General features: G+C 60.8%; 1 protein-coding gene across 5 annotated transcripts; it reads left to right on the top strand.

Annotated features, from left to right (window-relative positions):
* LOC104067729 (transducin-like enhancer protein 1) lies at nt 1-17,058 on the top strand. Of its 5 annotated transcripts, none has more exons than XM_054049923.1 (21): nt 1-364; nt 1,377-1,502; nt 1,991-2,139; nt 3,267-3,330; nt 3,814-3,858; nt 7,468-7,530; nt 8,676-8,750; nt 10,074-10,269; nt 10,728-10,744; nt 11,088-11,192; nt 11,337-11,381; nt 11,860-12,015; nt 12,624-12,753; nt 12,849-13,033; nt 13,107-13,183; nt 13,525-13,774; nt 14,607-14,854; nt 15,081-15,228; nt 15,304-15,454; nt 15,834-15,910; nt 16,563-17,058. In XM_054049923.1, the coding sequence occupies exons 2-21, from the start codon at nt 1,479-1,481 to the stop codon at nt 16,668-16,670; spliced, it is 2,313 nt and encodes a 770-aa protein (XP_053905898.1). In that variant the 5' UTR covers nt 1-364; nt 1,377-1,478; the 3' UTR covers nt 16,671-17,058. The 5 variants fall into 5 exon arrangements, 4 of the variants coding, with proteins under 4 accessions (XP_053905898.1, XP_053905900.1, XP_053905896.1 ...); XM_054049925.1 differs by having other exon boundaries at nt 8,676-8,717; XR_008447250.1 differs by lacking the exons at nt 1-364; nt 1,377-1,502; nt 1,991-2,139 and having other exon boundaries at nt 2,720-3,330; nt 15,085-15,228; nt 16,563-16,697.
* Nucleotides 17,059-17,340: the final 282 nt, after the last annotated feature.

A 17,340-nucleotide genomic window follows, 5' to 3' on the forward strand; every position in this document is an offset into this window, starting at 1 on the left:
GGCTCGGCTCGGCTCGGCTCGGCTCGGTTCAGCCCCGCTCGCCTCGGACCAGCCCAGCCCAGCCCAGCCCGGCTCGGTCCCGCTCGGTTGGATCAGTTCAGCTTGATTCGGCTCGGCTCGCTCTGGTCCTTCTCAATTCAGCTCGGCTCGGTTTGGTCCTTCTCTATTCGGCTCGGCTCCACTGGCCCGTTCAGCTCGGCTGGCTCGCTTCAGCTCGGTTGAGCTCGGTTCAACTCGGCTGGCTCGCTTCAGCTCCCTTCGGCTCGGTTCGCTCTGGTCCCTCTCCATTCGGCTCATCTCGGTCCGGCCCCGCTCGGCCCGGCTCGGATCGTTCTCCCGAGCCGGGTCCGGGTCCTGTAGCGCGGTGAGTCCCATCCCGCGCCGCGCTGCTCCGGGCTCCGACGCACCGGTTCTGGTCGTGCTCCGCCGCTCCGGTTCGAGCTCGTCCGCTGCTCCGGTTCGGGCTCGTCCGCTGCTCCGGTTCGGGCTCGTCCGCTGCTCCGGTTCGGGCTCGTCTGCCGCCCCCGTTCGAGCTCCTCCGCCGCCCCGTTTCGAGCTCCGCCGCTCCGGTTCGGGCTCCGCCGCTCCGGTTCGGGCTCCGCCGCTGGGCTCCTGCCGGGCGGGGGCCGGTGCCGCTCGGGGCCGGGGCGGTGGCGGGGCCGGTCCCTCCCCGCGGCTGCGGGCGGTGGCGGGGCCATTGTCTGCGCGGCGCGGCGGGGCCGGGAGCCGGGGGGCGGCAGGAGCACCGGAGACCCCCGCGGGGATGCGGAGAGGAGCGGCTTGGCCGGGGGTCCCGGGCATCTGCGGGCAGGGACAGCCCCGGTGTCGGTCCCGGTCCTACTGCCGGTCCTTGTCCTGGTCCCTGTCGTGGGACCTATCGTGGTGCCGGTTCTTGTCCTGGTCCCATTTCTGGTGCCGGTCCTTGTGCTGGTCCTGCTGCTGGTCCTTGTCCTGGTCCCAGTTCTGGTCCCAGTCCTGCTGCTGGTCCTTGTCCTGGTCCTGGTCCTGGTTCTGGTGCTGGTCCTACTGCTGGTCCTTGTCCTGGTCCCAGTTCTGGTCCCAGTCCTGCTGCTGGTCCTTGTCCTGGTCCCAGTTCTGGTGCCAGTCCTGGTGCTGGTCCCAGTTCTGGTCCCAGTTCTGGTGCCGCTGCTTGTCCTGGTCCTGGTTCTGGTGCTGGTCCTGCTGCTGGTCCTTGTCCTAGTCCCAGTTCTGGTCCCAGTCCTGGTGCCGGTCCTTGTCCTGGTCCCAGTTCTGGTCCCAGTCCTTCTGCTGGTCCCAGTTCTGGTGCCGGTCCTGCTGCCGTCCCTGTTGTGGTCCCTGTCCTGGTGTCCCAGGGTTCTGCCCTGCCCTGCAGTGACTCCTCCTTTCTCTCCCAGGGCTTGATCCGTAGCTGGGAAGCACCTCCAGGTCCCCTGTCCTGAGCCCGCAGCGGTGCCCGGAGCGGCAAAAAGAGATCCTGGACCTGTGTGGTGCCAAAGATGTTCCCGCAGAACCGGCAGCCGGTGAGTCCGGAGCTCGTCCTCGTCTCTTGAGGTCATGGAAGAGCACGTGTGGCCACAGCAGAGCTGTTTGACTCAGGAAGTTGTGCGGATGGCCCGGAACGCGCTCAGGAACGCTCTTCCCAAAGTGATGCTGAGCCCCAGAACTGCGGGAATGTGGGGTTTGGGACAGGCTGGGAGCTGGATCCCAGTCAGGGTGGGACCGGTGAGGAGCAGGTGGAAAGATGTGCCGTGTGACACGCGGGCAAGGATGGACCAGGGCTGGGGGGGAGGGCTGGAGGCTGCGCACCCCGTGCCAGCGTGGTTCTTAATCCTCCTCTTCTGCACCCGATGCTGGAAAGGTGGAGATGGGTTGTCCTCAGTGCCTGGCTATGACCGCTTTCTTCTGCGATAGCTCCTTCTGCCACCTCCTCCGGGTGCCATTGCCTCTTGGGTGTGAGAAACCCTCTCTGAGCACTGCAGTGACCCTCAAGGTGGTCTTCTCTGCCTAGGCCCATCTCCAGGCACCCTCTGCTGCCTCAGGAGCCGCTGTTGCAGCCAGCGCCATCCCCAGCACCCCCCAGTCCCTCAAGCTGACGTACCCGGAGACCTTGGACCGCATCAAGGAGGAATTCCAGTTCCTGCAGAACCAATACCACAGGTGAGAAGGTGCTGGACTTCTCAGGACAGCGTGGTGGTGGGCGTTTCCTAGAATCACGGAATGGTTTGGGTTAGAAAGGACCTTAAAGCCCATCCAGTTCCATCGCTGCCATGGGCAGGGACACCTCCCACTGGATCAGGGGCTCCAAGCCCCATCCAACCTGGCCTTGGACACCTCCAGGGATGGGGCAACCACTGCTCTGGGCAACCTGGGCCAGGGCCTCCCCACCCTCATCGTAAAGAGTTTCTTCCTAATGTCTAATCTAAATCTTCCCCTTTCCAATTTAGAGCCATTTCCCCTCATCCTATCACTCCAGGTCCTTGGAGAAAGTCCCTCCCCAGCTTTCCTGGAGCTCCTTTCAGCCCTGGAAGCTGCTCTAAGGTCTCCCTGGAGCCTTCTCTTCTCCAGGCTGAACAACCCCAACTCTCTCAGCCTGTCCTCACAGTAGAGGTGTTTCAGCCATCAGATCATCTTTTGTAGCCTCCTCTGAACCTGTTCTAACCGTTCCAGCCTTTAATTGATGATGGCAAGAGGCCGGTGGCAGGGAACGCTGCTGCAGGCACTGCTCTGTCTGTGCCAAGTGCCACCTTGGTACCTTGAAATGCCACCTTGGTACCTTGAAATGCCACCTTGGTACCTTGAAATGCCACCGTTGGAGGGGGAATCTCAGCCTTCTCCTGCCTAAAGCCCTGGGATGAAGGCACTGGCATCCAAGGCTTGGTTTCTGGGCAGAGCTGGAAGCATCACTGAGATGACCTGGAGTCCTACTGGCCAGGAACACCTCCCCTTCCCCACATGGCACAGCGAGGTTTGAATCGCAGCTCAAGCTTTGCAGCTCGCTCCATTTGGGAAGCAGATGCTGGAGAGGGGGTTAAAAACTCCATGCGTTTTATTTCCTGGCGCCTGGATCCCTTTGCTGTCTGTCTCATCTTTATCAACCCCTTCCCACCTTCTTTCAGGTGGTTTTCTTGCCTTGTCCTGGGAGACGGGATTGGATCTGAGAGCACGTGGTGCACTGAGAGGGCTCCTGCTCTGTGCAGCCTGGGAGATCTTGTCTGGGGGGAAGCAGGGGGTCTCTCCCTCTCTTTTCCTCCCTTCCTCTCTCTTTCTCCTCTTTATTTTTACAGCTTGAAGTTAGAATGTGAAAAGCTGGCAACAGAAAAAACAGAAATCCAGCGTCATTATGTCATGGTTAGTGAGTTCCACCTGAAAAGAGGAGGGCGGTGGGGGGTGTTTCCTCTGAACCATCAAAGGAGGCTCAGCCCTGGGATGCTTTGGCTACCTCTCGCATTTTGGTTGTGTGGCCAGCCCTGAGATCTGCTTCCCGTGGCTGTTATTGCCTGATTTTACCCCAAACTGAGCTGCGGTTCTTCGAGCAGGGCTTGCTGCCGCAGCTCATGCAGGCAGGTTGATGGTGAAGATGCTCCCGTGGGGGTTTCCTCCTCTCCAAGAGCCACAAGGAGGACCATGTCCATTCTGTGGGCTGCAGCCGTGTCCTGGAGAGCCCTCTGCTCCCAGACAAGGAGCTGGGGACCGTGTTCTCCTCCTGGCCTGGCCATAATGTGGGCTTTTGTGGCTGGGCTGACCCCTCACAGCAGGGCTGGAGAGGACTTTCCAGTTGTGAGTCCCACTGGCCACCCCAGCTGTGCTGATGCTGCCTTCTCTCCTTTGCAGTACTACGAGATGTCCTATGGCCTCAACATCGAGATGCACAAACAGGTGAGTCTGGGTGGGACAGGAGCGTTGTCCTGGCTCCTTTGTTCCAACTCCGTATCCCTGCTCACCATCTGGGTCCTTTGGGTTCATCCCTGCCCAAGGGCAAGCATGGGAGGTGACTCCCTGTTGTAGCCGAGGGAAGGCTGTGCTTATGAGGGACACCCTGTGCTTCGGGAGCTCCGTGTCACACCCTGTCCTGGCTCCTCAGCTCTCCACACACGCGTCTGTGCTCCAGGCATGAGCTGCCGTTTGCTCGCTGGGTTCAGGGAGCGCGTTCCCAGCTGGGTTGCCAAGCTCTTGTTGCAGTGAGGAGCGCACAGTGGTGGAAGACTTGTGTTTGCATGGCTTTTGAGCGCTCGCTTGGGGATGGTGGTGGAGGAAACTGGCTCCTGCAGGACGAAGGATGCTGGTGTCACATCACAGCTGGGTGATGAGCTTTGGCTCACTGCTTTTGCAGCTGCCCAGTGCCGAGGGAAGGCTGTGCTTGTGAGGGAGCTGGGAGCTCCCTAAGGTGGGGAGAAGGGGGCTGTGGACTCCTTATGGAGTGTGCATTTCCCCTCGCTGCGTCCCCATCGCTCGCTGCGCCCCCATCCCTCGCTGCGTCCCCATCCCTCGCTGCGTCCCCATCCCTCTCTGCGCCCCCATCCCTCTCTGCCTCCCCATCCCTCGCTGCGTCCCCATCCCTCGCTGCGTCCCCATCCCTCTCTGCGCCCCCATCCCTCTCTGCCTCCCCATCCCTCGCTGCGTCCCCATCCCTCGCTGCGTCCCCATCCCTCGCTGCGCCCCCATCCCTCTCTGCCTCCCCATCCCTCGCTGCGCCCCCATCCCTCGCTGCGCCCCCATCCCTCGCTGCGCCCCCATCCCTCGCTGCGCCCCCATCCCTCGCTGCGCCCCCATCCCTCTCTGCGCCCCCATCCCTCGCTGCGCCCCCATCCCTCGCTGCGTCCCCATCCCTCGCTGCGTCCCCATCCCTCTCTGCCTCCCCATCCCTCTCTGCCTCCCCATCCCTCGCTGCCTCCCCATCCCTCGCTGCCTCCCCATCCCTCGCTGCGTCCCCATCCCTCTCTGCCTCCCCATCCCTCGCTCCCGCTGTGCCACGCTCCGGGTCACCAGCTGCTCTGAGACAGAAGGTTTCCTCTCATTTATTTTTAACGAGGCTGCGGAGGAGCCTGACGAGGCGTGCTGCAGCCACGGCCTCCTTCCTTCCCACCCTGAGCCCCGCTGCCGCCTCTGCCAACTGTTGCGTGGGAGCTGGCGTGGAGACGCCCAGCACAGGGCAGGCTGATGCCTGCTCCCACCGAGAGGGGTTTTTTTTTGTTGCCCTTTCCATCATTCCATCATTTCCCACACCACATCCTGCCCCATGCTGCCATTCCCCACGTGCTGAGCCGGGAAGGAGATGTGAAACCGCCTTTGCAAGGGGTGATGCTGAGGGTCCAATGCAGCCCGGTACCCCTTCCTTGGAGGGTTGCTTGCTCTTCTCATCCGGCTGCCGCTTCTCCCTCCATGGCCAGCACAGGCTCGTGTTTTCCGTCGGTTCCAGGTGCCGTTGGCCGCCCGCCAGCGAGCTGTCTGCACTTTTAACAAGGGCCCGTAAGTCTGCTCTGACAGCCAGCGGCCATTGTGTGAGAAATGGGAACCGCCTGCGCGGGAGCTGCGAGTTATTGCCTCTGCGGGGAGGGTGGGTCACCGATTCACCTCCTTTTCCCCCAAATCCAGCTCCGCTCAGGGGTATGGGCTGCGGTCCTGAGTGCTTGCCACCCCAAAGAAGCGCTTTTTGCCTTACCGCTGGTGAAGGCGGCGGAGCGCATGGTGCATCCGCTTGCGCTCGGCATCCCCGAGAGGCTCCCACGCACCCAGTTCCCGTGGTCCTGGCAGCGCTGGCAGAGCCAAGAGATGGGATGTGGGGTGGTTTCACCGTGGGTTTGTTTGGAGGGTGATGGGTTAGGGGTTGTCGATGTGCTGGGAGAGGTTTTGCAGGCAGCCACAGGCTCGGCAGGGGATGCTCAGGGCAGGAATGAGCAGGAGACGTTAATATTTTATTGTTGTTTTGGTTTTTTTGGCGTGGAAAGGGGCTTGTAGCTTCTTATAAAACCACCTCCCCGAATCTGCCTGGCTTTGGACGCGTTTCCCCGTGAGCCAGAAGGGAGGTGACGGTGCCGGTGGCTGGGGGGGCTGCAAACAGCATGATCATTTTTCATGCTGAGAGCGTTAAAGTGCCAGTAAATTGCACATTAACGAGTGCGAGTGAATTGGAGGCAGCTCTCCCCAAGGAGCTGCTGCCCATCAGTGCATTAGGGAAGAGAATCCATCACTGCCGGCCCCAGGAGACAGCTAAATCCTTCCCAGAACTGCCGGCTGCCAAATCTCTTTGCTCCCCCCGCTTGCTTTCTTTTCTTTCTCTTTTTTTCCCTCCCCTCGGAAGGGGAAACGAGGGCGGGTGCCGGGCTCTTTCTGCTCTCTGTGGGTCTGGTAAAAAAAGAAAAGAGGTTGGTGGCCGCTTTGGAAGGCAGCACAGAATGTCCCAGTGTCCCCACCAGAGGCGTAGGTCCTGATGAGGACATCCAGGGTCAGCTCCATCCTGGCTGTCGGGATCCTTCAGCCTCTGGTCTCCTCTGGGGTTGACAAGAAGGGTCAAGGTTCAACGCCCTTCTCTGCCCCGATGCCGGCTCTGGTTAGGCTTTCATCCTCCCCACTGGTGTGGGTAGGGAGCTCCTTGGAGCTCAAGACAGCACCTTGCTGGGACAATATTCCAGAGCATCCTCTGCCTGCCCAGGAGCAGAGAGGGACCGGATTTTGGGAAAGGTCCTGATCTCAGCCCCTTCTCCTGCGCTGCGGTGGGATTCCCAGCTCCGTGTGATGACGAGCAGCGTGGGCATCTCCGCTGTTGCCTCCAGCTGCGTCTGCTCTCCCATTGTCACCCACTGGTGCTCGGGGCAGGGACCTGATCTCGCTTCCCTTGAGGGTTCTCTCCAGGGATGATGCTCTGTGGGGTCAGGGATGGCTCCGTGTGCTCTCCCGTAGCCGGAGACGTGCAGCGTGGGAGCCGTGTCTGTGGGGTGAGATGGGAGCAGAGCAGGACACGCTGCCGCTGCGTTCCCACCCTGTGCTGCTCCCGCGCTCGGTGCTCCTGATTGCCTGTGGCACTCAAGTGTTGCAGAAAAACAGCAGCTGTAAGGAGAGCACCTCTCCAGGGCTTCCTGCAGGCTGGGAGAGTTGCAATTAGCAGCCGTGGGGCTGGCAGGGGGCTGCGAAGAGGGCAGAGAGGAGCCTGCTGGGGCCATGACCTGTGGGGCTGGGGGCTTGCTTGGGGATGGCCCTCGGTAGCAGGGACCATGGGGCTCCCCATCCCTGGCAGAGCTGGGATCCACCCTGGGGTTCTCAGGATGGGGGTGGAGGATGCTGAGCTCATGGCTTTGGATGGAGTGGTGTTAGGAAAGAGAGCTTTCCTGGTCCTTGTTGGGGTGGTTTTTTTCTCCTTGGTGCAGAGCAGCAGCTCTTGGGGCCAAGAGCCAGCACCCCCGTGGCTGTTTGGGTGGTGATGGGGAGGGCTCTGCCCCCTTGCAGCTCTGTCCCTCACCCTGACGGGCACTGCCTTTCTCCCACTGCTAGACGGAGATTGCCAAGCGTCTCAACGTGATCTGTGCCCAGCTCATCCCGTTCCTGTCTCAGGAGGTGGGTGAACCCTCGGGACCCGACCGGGTGTGTAGAGCTCCTTTAGGGCACAGGGAGCATCCCTGAGCAGGGACAGACTGGATGTGCACAGCTCCCTTGGGGCACAGGAGCATCCCCGCTCGGCAGAACTGCCTCTGGGTACTGAGAGCATCCCTGAGCAGGGATCAACCAGGTGTGCAGAGCTCCCTTGGGGCACAGGATGCATCCCGGAGTGGGAACCAACCGGGCATGTTGAGCTCCCTCAGGGCTCTGGGAGCATCCCTGCTTGGCAGAGCTGCTTTGGGGCACTGGGAGCATCTATGCCTGGGGACCAACTGGGTGTGCTGAGCTCCCTTGGGGCACTGGGAGCATCCCTGCTTGGCAGAGCTCCTTTGGGGCACTGGGAGCATCCCTGCTTGGAAGAGCTCCCTTGGGGCACTGGGAGCATCCCTGCTTGGAAGAGCTCCTTTGGGGCACTGGGAGCATCCTTGCTTGGCAGAGCTCCCTTGGGGCACTGGGAGCATCCTTGCTTGGCAGAGCTCCCTTGGGGCACTGGGAGCATCCCTGCTTGGCAGAGCTCCCTCAGGGCACTGGGAGCATCCCTGCTTGGCAGAGCTCCTTTGGGGCACAGGATGCATCCCGGAGTGGGAACCAACCGGGCATGTTGAGCTCCCTCAGGGCTCTGGGAGCATCCCTGCTTGGCAGAGCTGCTTTGGGGCACTGGGAGCATCTATGCCTGGGGACCAACTGGGTGTGCTGAGCTCCCTTGGGGCACTGGGAGCATCCCTGCTTGGCAGAGCTCCTTTGGGGCACTGGGAGCATCCCTGCTTGGCAGAGCTCCCTTGGGGCACTGGGAGCATCCCTGCTTGGCAGAGCTCCTTTGGGGCACTGGGAGCATCCCTGCTTGGCAGAGCTCCCTTGGGGCACTGGGAGCATCCCTGCTTGGCAGAGCTCCTTTGGGGCACTGGGAGCATCCCTGCTTGGCAGAGCTCCCTTGGGGCACTGGGAGCATCCCTGCTCAGGGACCAGGGCCCTGCGCTTTGGGCTGGGTTGGGGTGCTGGCTTTGCCCCATGCCCTGAAGAAACGAGGCTGCCTGAGCCCTGCTGGAGCCACAGGAGTTGGCAGTGGCATCTCCTGGTGCTGATGTGCCTTTCTCCACCCACAGCACCAGCAGCAGGTTGTTCAGGCCGTGGAGCGTGCGAAGCAGGTGACTATGACCGACCTGAACGCGGCGATCGGGGTACGTCAACCCTCTGCCCACCCCTTCCCGACACCCCTCGGCTGGGGTGCTGGGCTCCCGCAGGCGATGGCACCTCCCTGGGCTGGGCTGTCCTGTCCTGAGCACACGGTGGATGGCTGTAGCCCCCTTCCCCACTGGTCTTCTCCCACCCTTGGCTGAGTCAAGGGGGAAGAGGGGGGCAAACCAGGCTGCTCTGGGGGGCTACCAGCAGTCCTTGAGGGGTCAAAACAGGGTGTGGGGTTGATGGCTGCTTCATGTCGCTGTGTCCTGATGCCCTGTGGCTCACTTGGAGGAAGGGGGGGTCACCACCACCCCCAAGCCTTGGTTATGCCCTCAAGACCGCAGTGGTACGGAGGTGTGGATTATGGGTAGGGTCCCCCATCTGTATGGATGTGGGTTGGGTCACCCACCCGTATAGATTGAGTCCCCCATCCGTATGGATACGTGTTGGGTCCCCCATCCGTATGAATATGGGTTGGGTCACCCATCCGTATGGATACGTGTTGGGTCACCCATCCATATGGATACGTGTTGGGTCCCCCATCAGTATGGATATGGGTTGGGTCCCCCATCCGTATGGATATGGATTGTGTCACTCATCCATATGGATACGTGTTGGGTCCCCCATCCATGTGGATATGGGTTGGGTCACCCATCTATATGGATATGGGTTAGGTCCTCCCTACTCATATGGTTTATGGATAGGATCCCCCCATCCCTATGGATTATGAGTAGGGTCCCCCATCTGTATGGATACGGGTCAGGTCCTCCCCAATCCACATGAATTATGGGTAAGATCCCCCATCCATATGGATTATGAGTAGTGTCCCCTATCTGTACGGATACGGGTCAGGTCCTCCCCAATCCACATGAATTATGGGTAAGATCCCCCCCTCCATATGGATTTATGGATAGGGTCCCCTCATCCATATGGATTTATGGGTAGGGTCCCTCATTCATATGGATTTATGGGTAGAGTCCCTCATCCATATGGATTTATGGGTAGGGTCCCTCATTCATATGGATTATGGGTAGGGTCCTTCATCCGTATGGATTATGAGTAGGGTCCCCTCCGTCTGTATGGATTATGGATAATGTCCCTGATGTGTGCCAGCAGCTCTTGTAACAAGGTGGGAGGTGGTGGCAGGAGGCACGTTGTGGCCCTCACATCTTGGCTGGACCACCCTGGAGCATCATCACCCAAGTCCCATCCCCAGCCGACCCAGGGCTGCCGGTGGGCAGGAGGCGCCTCTTCCCCGCTGTGCCCAGCGGCTGTCCTGACGTGGCCCTTTGACTCTGCTCTCTCCTCCTGCTCCTCTCCAGCACCAGCTCCAGACCCAGCACCTCTCGCACCACGCTCCCCCCATCCCGCTTACCCCTCACCCCTCCGGGATGCAGCCCACCGGCCTCGCGGGCATCGGCAGCGCCTCCGGGCTGCTGGCGCTCTCGGGGGCACTGGGGGCACAAGCCCAGCTCCTCGCCAAAGAAGACCGAGGAACCCACGACACCGAGCCCAGGGGTGAGCGTGAGGGCACGGGAGCCGGGGTGGTGATGGAGGTCGGTCGGATCTGGTGGGTCCTCCCTGGGAACTGGGTGATGCTGTGCCCCGGGGCTGCTTCTGCTCCATGTGTCCTTCCCACTTGGGCACTTTTCTGGGGTGAGGGATGGCTTCTCCATGCCCTGGGGTTCCCAACCAGTCTGGAAGAGCCGGGGTCTTGCGGGCTTCGAAGGGTCTAGGTGGAGACTTCCCCCAGCCAGTAGCATCTCCTGGGATGGTGGTGGGATGGCCTCAAGAGTCACGGATGGTGGGGGGCTCAGGACAATCCTGCTGCTGTAGTGCTATCCCAGCTCTGCCACGAGCACCCTGACTCTTGTGGAAGGAGTGGGAGACTTTTGGTGATGGCACAACATCTCCTTCCTTCCTTCCTTCCCTCCTTCCCCTTCTCCTGCTGCGCCTCTGCGTTGCCACGGTGACAGAGCGAGACCCTGGCCCCGTAAGTACCTTTTCCTTCTCCTGCACTGTTTTCCACCAGCTGCACAGGCTCTGGCTGGGACTCTGGGAGCGGATAGCTGCGCTGGGGACCCATCCTGCTCTCTGCCTGGGTCCCCAGTGCCAGAAGAGCCCTGTGGATGGGTGTTCTCCCCCATGGGGGGGGTCCCCACTGTCTCTCCCTCAGCATCCTCCTCCTCCTTGCTCCTTTGGCAGGAGCTGCAGCCCAAACCGGTGGCGTGGGAGCTGTGCTGGGTCTGTCCATGCTCCGGGAACCAGGCACAGCCCCGTGTCGGTGCCGCTAACCCCATGTTTGCAGCCCTTAACGCTGTGTCTTTTTACCCCAGAGCTCCCTGGCGCTGCCCAACGGGGAGCGAGCACGAGCCATCTCCGAGTACCTGAGCAGCAGCAAGAAGAGGAAGGTGGAGGAGAAGGACTTTGTTACAGATTATGTGAGCCCAGGAAGGGGGGCTTGGGGGGGCTTGGGGCATCCCTGTCTCTTCTTACAAGGTGATAAGCGGAGTTGGCCCCCAACTCCGGTGCTTCCCAGATGGAAGCTTCAGCCCCTTTGGCTCCAACCACCCTCTACCTTTCAGGGCAGCGACGCAGACAAAAGCGAAGACAACTTGGTGGTGGATGAGGTCAGTGTGGCAGTGGCTGGGAGGGGGTTGAGGTTGATGTGCGCTGCCCATCCGTCTGCCCAGGTGGGCAATCTGGGGAGGGGGGACCCCTGAGTCGTGCTCACCAGCCCTCACTGGTAGCGCCAATGAGCCCATGAATCCAGGCTCCCAGCCTGGTCTCATTTGAGCCACCAGCCATCCAGGTCCTGGCTTTAAATTGGAAGGGGGAAGATTTAGGCTGGATGTTAGGAAGAAATTCTTCATGATGAGGGTGGGGAGGCCCTGGCCCAGATTGCCCAGAGCAGTGGTTGCGCCATCCCTGGAGGTGTTCAAGGCCAGGTTGGATGGGGCTTGGAGCCCCTGATCCAGTGGGAGGTGTCCCTGCCCATGGCAGTGGGGTTGGAATTAGATGATCTTTAAGGTCCCTTCCAACCCAAACTATTCTATCATTCCATGTTCCTGCCCGCTCTGCTTCCCGCGCATTTCCCTCCCTCCCCAGGACCCCTCTTCCCCACACAGCGTCCACTCCTACTCATCCCGGGAGAACGGAGTGGAGAAGGTTCCACTGGGGAAGAAGGAAGCTGTACCGCTCAGCCCGACCTCCATGGCTTCCTCGAGCAGCACATCCCCGTCTCGGAGCAAGGATGCGCCCACGGTACCTGCGCCGCGTGGGGCAACCAGGGTGCTTTGCCTGAGGGTTGTGCTCGCATCCCTGCTCCTGGGGCTCGTCCGGCGGAGCTGCCAGAGATGAGTGCACATGCGTTCAACCCCATGGAGCAAAGGCGATGCTGGGGGGACAGGGAGGGCTCCAGCTTCGTTACATCCCCCCTCATGTCTCCTCCTCCCAGGTGACAAGGGATAGGATGAGGGGAAATGGCCTCAAGTTGCACCAAAGGGAGGTTTGGATTGGATATTAGGGAAAATGTCTTTATTGAGGGAGTGGTGAAGCCCTGGCAGAGGCTGCCCGGGGTGGTGGTGAAGTCTCCATCCCTGGAGGGGTTCACAAACTGTGTAGGTGTGGTGCTTTGGGCCATGGTTTAGTAGGGATGGTGGTGTTGGGCTGACAGTTGGGCTGGATGAGCTTAGAGGGCTTTTCCAACATTAATGATCCTATGTCCCAGCCCACAGCCCTTGCAGTGCTGGCTGGGCTGCCCTCAGGGCTGAGAAACAGGGACCAGCTCGTTGCGGGGGACCTGAAGAGACCCCCCCCCCCCCGTCAGGGCGGTAGCGTGGCTGTCAGCTCTCCCCTTCTCTTCTCGGCAGGTGGAGAAGGCAGGAACCCCCAGCCTGAAGTCCAGCACCCCCACTTCCCAGGGCGATGCTGCAGCCTCGGGTTCCAGCGGTGCCCAACAATTCCGCCCCATCGCTGCCAAAGCCCCCGTGGATCCCCTGGGTGAGCTTGGCCCTGCCAGAGCCCGGGTGGGCAGCTCTGAGCGATGTATCCTGGACTCTGGAACCCATCCCTTCATGCAACCTCTCCCCTGGCAGCCCTGAGCCTGAGGAACCCCTTGGGAGTGCAGAGCCCCTACTCAGCCGCCTTCGGCATGGCCCACGCTGCCGTTAACGGGGACATGGCCGGCACCGGTGCCTACGCCAGCCTCCACCTCGTGTCCCCGCAGCTCAACGGGGCTGCGGCCGCCGTGGGAGCCGGCAGCTACGGGCGCTCCCCGCTGGTGCGTGAGCCTCTTCCCCTGGGGTTTTGGGGACCATGGGGGGCGAACTGCTCTCACCCGCTGTCTCTTCCAGGTGGGCTACGATCCGCACCCCCATATGCGCGTCCCAGGGCTGGCGGCCGGCATGCAAGTGGGAACTTCGGGGAAGCCGTAAGTAGGGTTGTGTTGGGAGAGGGAATGCGGGGAGCAAGGGCTGGGGGGGCACAGCCCGGGCTGGGACCCAGCGTGGGCTTCATCAAGCATCGCTCTGCTCACGAATCCAACCCCAAGTGGCGCTGGCGGCGTCCAACACAACGCCGGCCACTCTCCGCGTAGGATGGTTCTCATTCCTAAAAGGGTTCCAAACATATGTGGCTTTGGCACTTTGGGCCATGTTTGAGTAGGAATGGTGGTGTTGGGCTGCTGGTTGGACTGGATGAGCTTGGAGGTCTTTTCCAACTTTAACAATCATGATTCCTGAAGGGATTGTTCACTCTTCCGTCCTCTTCCAGCGCCTACTCCTTCCACGTCAGCGCTGACGGGCAGATGCAGCCGGTGCCTTTCCCACCCGACGCCCTCATCGGCTCCGGCATCCCCCGCCACGCGCGGCAGCTCCACACCTTGACCCACGGCGAGGTGGTTTGCGCCGTCACCATCAGCAACTCCACGAGACACGTCTACACGGGTGGCAAGGGCTGCGTGAAGGTGTGGGACGTGGGGCAGCCGGGCACCAAGACGGCGGTGGCTCAGCTGGACTGTTTGGTAAGGAAGGGTGCGCTGCCGCTCCGGCATGGCTCGTTTCCCTGTTTCCCTGCACCGTGCCACCAGGATGTGTTGGAGAGGAGAGTCTGAGATCCCCATTGGAGACCTCCGGGGTGCAGGAGCCGTCTGAAAGCAATGATGATGGGCACTGGGGGAGTCTACATGGGTGTTTCTAAGCAGGGGTGATGTGGGGCTCCTGGGGTGGACGGTGATTCTGTGCTCCTGGTGTTTTCCCTTGCGTTGCCCTATCTGCTCTGGGCATCCCAAGCCCTTTGGGGGCTTTGACACCTCTGCCCCTCGGCACTGCTTTGTGTGCCGGTGCCTGGAGTAAGAGATGCCTTTTGCCAACATCTATTCCTGGCCATGGTGGTGTCCAGCAGGAGCAGGGAAGGCATCATCCCCCTGGATTCAGCACTGGGGAGGCCACACTTCAAATCCTGGGTTCGGTTTTGGGTCCCTCACTCCAAGAAGGACATTGAGGGGCTGGAGCGCATCTGGAGATGGAAATGGAGCTGGGGAAGGGGGTGGTGCCCAGGGGGTTTGGGAGCAGTTGAGAAACCTGGCGCTGTTTAGGCTGGAGAGGAGGAGGCTGAGGGGAGACCTCATCACTCTCTGCAGCTCCTGGAAAGGAGATTGGAGCAAAGTGGGTTCTTCTCTCAAGTAACAAGTGACAGGACGAGAGGGAACGGTCTCAAGTTGCACCAGAGGAGGCTTAGATTGGATATTGGGAAAAAATTACTTCCTGGAAAGGGTTCTCAGGCACTGGCACTGGTGGAGTCTCCATCCCTGGAGGTGGAAGGGGGTAACTGGGTCCTCCCTACTTGCACTCCAGAACCGCGACAACTACATCCGCTCCTGCAAGCTGCTCCCCGACGGCCGGAGCCTGATCGTGGGAGGGGAGGCCAGCACCCTCTCCATCTGGGACCTGGCAGCCCCTACGCCCCGCATCAAGGCCGAGCTCACCTCCTCTGCCCCCGCCTGCTACGCCCTGGCCATCAGCCCCGATGCCAAAGTCTGCTTCTCCTGCTGCAGCGACGGCAACATCGTGGTGTGGGACCTGCAGAACCAGACGCTGGTTAGGTGAGCGCAGGGCTTGGGGGAGCATGGGGAGGTTTTCTGGGGGCTCCTCAGGCAGCTCTATCCCCTTTGGGGCATCCTCACCCCTCCCTGAGCTCTTACTCCCAGGCATGGGACAATCCCTGTTCTTGCAGCAGGGATCTCCTTGCTGCTGGGTGTTGCCCCAGTCCATACTCTGCGCTGCAGGCTCTGGCAACCCTGGTGCCCTCTCCGTGCCCCTTTTTCCCAGGCAGTTTCAAGGTCACACGGATGGTGCCAGCTGCATCGACATCTCCAACGACGGCACCAAGCTATGGACAGGGGGGCTGGACAACACGGTGCGGTGCTGGGACCTGCGGGAAGGGCGTCAGCTGCAGCAGCACGACTTCAGCTCCCAGGTGGGCACAGGGTAGAGCCGGCAGCATCCCGCAGCCCACCGGGACCTGCCGTGCCTGATCCTGTCTCTCCCACAGATCTTCTCCCTGGGGTACTGCCCGACGGGCGAGTGGCTGGCAGTGGGCATGGAGAGCAGCAACGTGGAGATCCTGCACATCACCAAACCGGACAAGTACCAGCTGCACCTCCACGAGAGCTGCGTCCTCTCCCTCAAATTCGCCTCGTGCGGTAGGCGCGCCTCGCCCAGCCCCGTGGCTCTCTGCACCCTCCTGGAGGCCACCTTCTCTCCTGGCCACGGAGCCCAGGGCTCGTTGGGAGGGGAGCAGGCAGCGGCTCTGGTAGCCAGCCTGGTCGCGTGGATGCCGGTGGTGTCCCTCAGAGCAGGGGTGTCCATCCCTCCTGGAGCAACACCCACGGCTGCGCTCTCAGCTCTGTCGTCCCAGGACTCCCCTTTGCTGTTTTTGTTAACCAGCCCCTCGGCAGCACCGTGTGCGTCTTGTCCCCACCTTGTTTAACACAACCTGGGCAGGATTTGGTGCAGGAACGGAGCTGGTGGGCCTGGTTTGGTGACACCACGCTCCTATTATCCCTTCTGTCCCTCCCACAGGGAAGTGGTTTGTGAGCACAGGGAAGGACAACCTGCTGAACGCTTGGCGAACGCCCTACGGAGCCAGCATCTTCCAGGTATGGAGGAGGCACGCGCAGCCATCAGAGTTGCGGGGGGAAGAAGTTCCTCCAGGTAAGGTTGCCAGGAGCCAGGGCTGCCCAGTAAATTGTGGAATCATGGAACGGTTTGGGTTGGAAGGGATCTCAAAGCCCATCCAGTCCCACCCCTGCCATGGGCAGGGACACCTCCCACTGGATCAGGGGCTCCAAGCCCCATCCAACCTGGCCTGGAACCCCTCCAGGGATGGGGCAACCACTGCTCTGGGCAACCTGGGCCAGGGCCTCCCCACCCTCACAGCAAAACATTTCTCCCCAAGATCTCATCTCAATCTCCCCTCTTTCTGCTTAAAACCATTCCCATCATCGCATCCCTGCACTCCCTAATCCAGAGCCCCTCCTCCAGAGCTTTCCTGGAGCCCCTTTGAGTATCGGAAGCTGCTCTAAGGTGTCCCCAGAGCCTTCTCTTCTCCAGGCTCAACAACCCCAAACTCTCCCAGCCTGTCCTTATAGAGGTGGGAGAAATGTATCTTGGCGATATTGAGCCCCATCAACCAACTCATCCCTTCGGCCTCGCTGGGCACAATTCAGTGCCCCGGGAGCCAAGGGGTGGGAGCGGGACGTTGCTCTGGGGCTGCTTCATACTCTTACTCCGCTGCCCTCCTCTCTCCAGTCGAAGGAGACCTCCTCAGTCCTCAGCTGCGACGTCTCCACGGATGACCAGTTCATCGTGACCGGCTCAGGGGACAAGAAAGCCACAGTCTACGAGGTCATTTACTGAGAACCAGAGAGGTGCGACCTGCGGGAGGGCCCGTGCCACACGGACAGGCGGACAACCCCGTGGACGGACGGGTGGACTCTGCCTGCCCTGACTTCCCAAAGAACGCGCAGCCCATGGTCGGGGTGGCCGAGCCGGAGGAGAGCGGCCAAGGGTGGAGGTGGCCCTGGGTGGGTGGCCAAGCACCTCGCTGGGCTGGGAGGTGGCGGCTGCTGCTCGCAGTGAATTTCTTGGGGACTTTCTCCTTGTTTTGTTCTTTTATTTGATGGTTTATTTCTAAATCTGGACTGGGGCAGCTGGGAGGGGTTTTTTGTTTGTTTGTTTTGTTTTATTTAGGTTTTTTATTATTATTATTATTGAGGATTTTCTTTGGTTTTAAATTTTTGTTGTGTGAGGGTTTGGTTTTTTTTTTTTGTTAAGGCTCTGGGGCAGATGGGCTCTGTCCTCATCTCCCTCTGTCCCTCCTGGGCTGTATTTAATAATAAAAACAAACAAAAAAAGCACAGTTTTGCCTTATCCTGGACGCAGCCTCGGTTCTCCCTGGCTATGGGCTGGAGCTGGGCGAGACCGAGAGGGTTGAGCCACTTGGACCGCTGCTCCTTTCCCTTTCCTGCCATCAGGGCAGGTTTGGTGCCACGGGACTCATCCCTGCGTGGATGTTATCCATAGTAGA

This window comes from Cuculus canorus, chromosome 27 (assembly GCF_017976375.1).
Source record: "Cuculus canorus isolate bCucCan1 chromosome 27, bCucCan1.pri, whole genome shotgun sequence".
Classification (NCBI taxonomy): domain Eukaryota; kingdom Metazoa; phylum Chordata; class Aves; order Cuculiformes; family Cuculidae; genus Cuculus; species Cuculus canorus.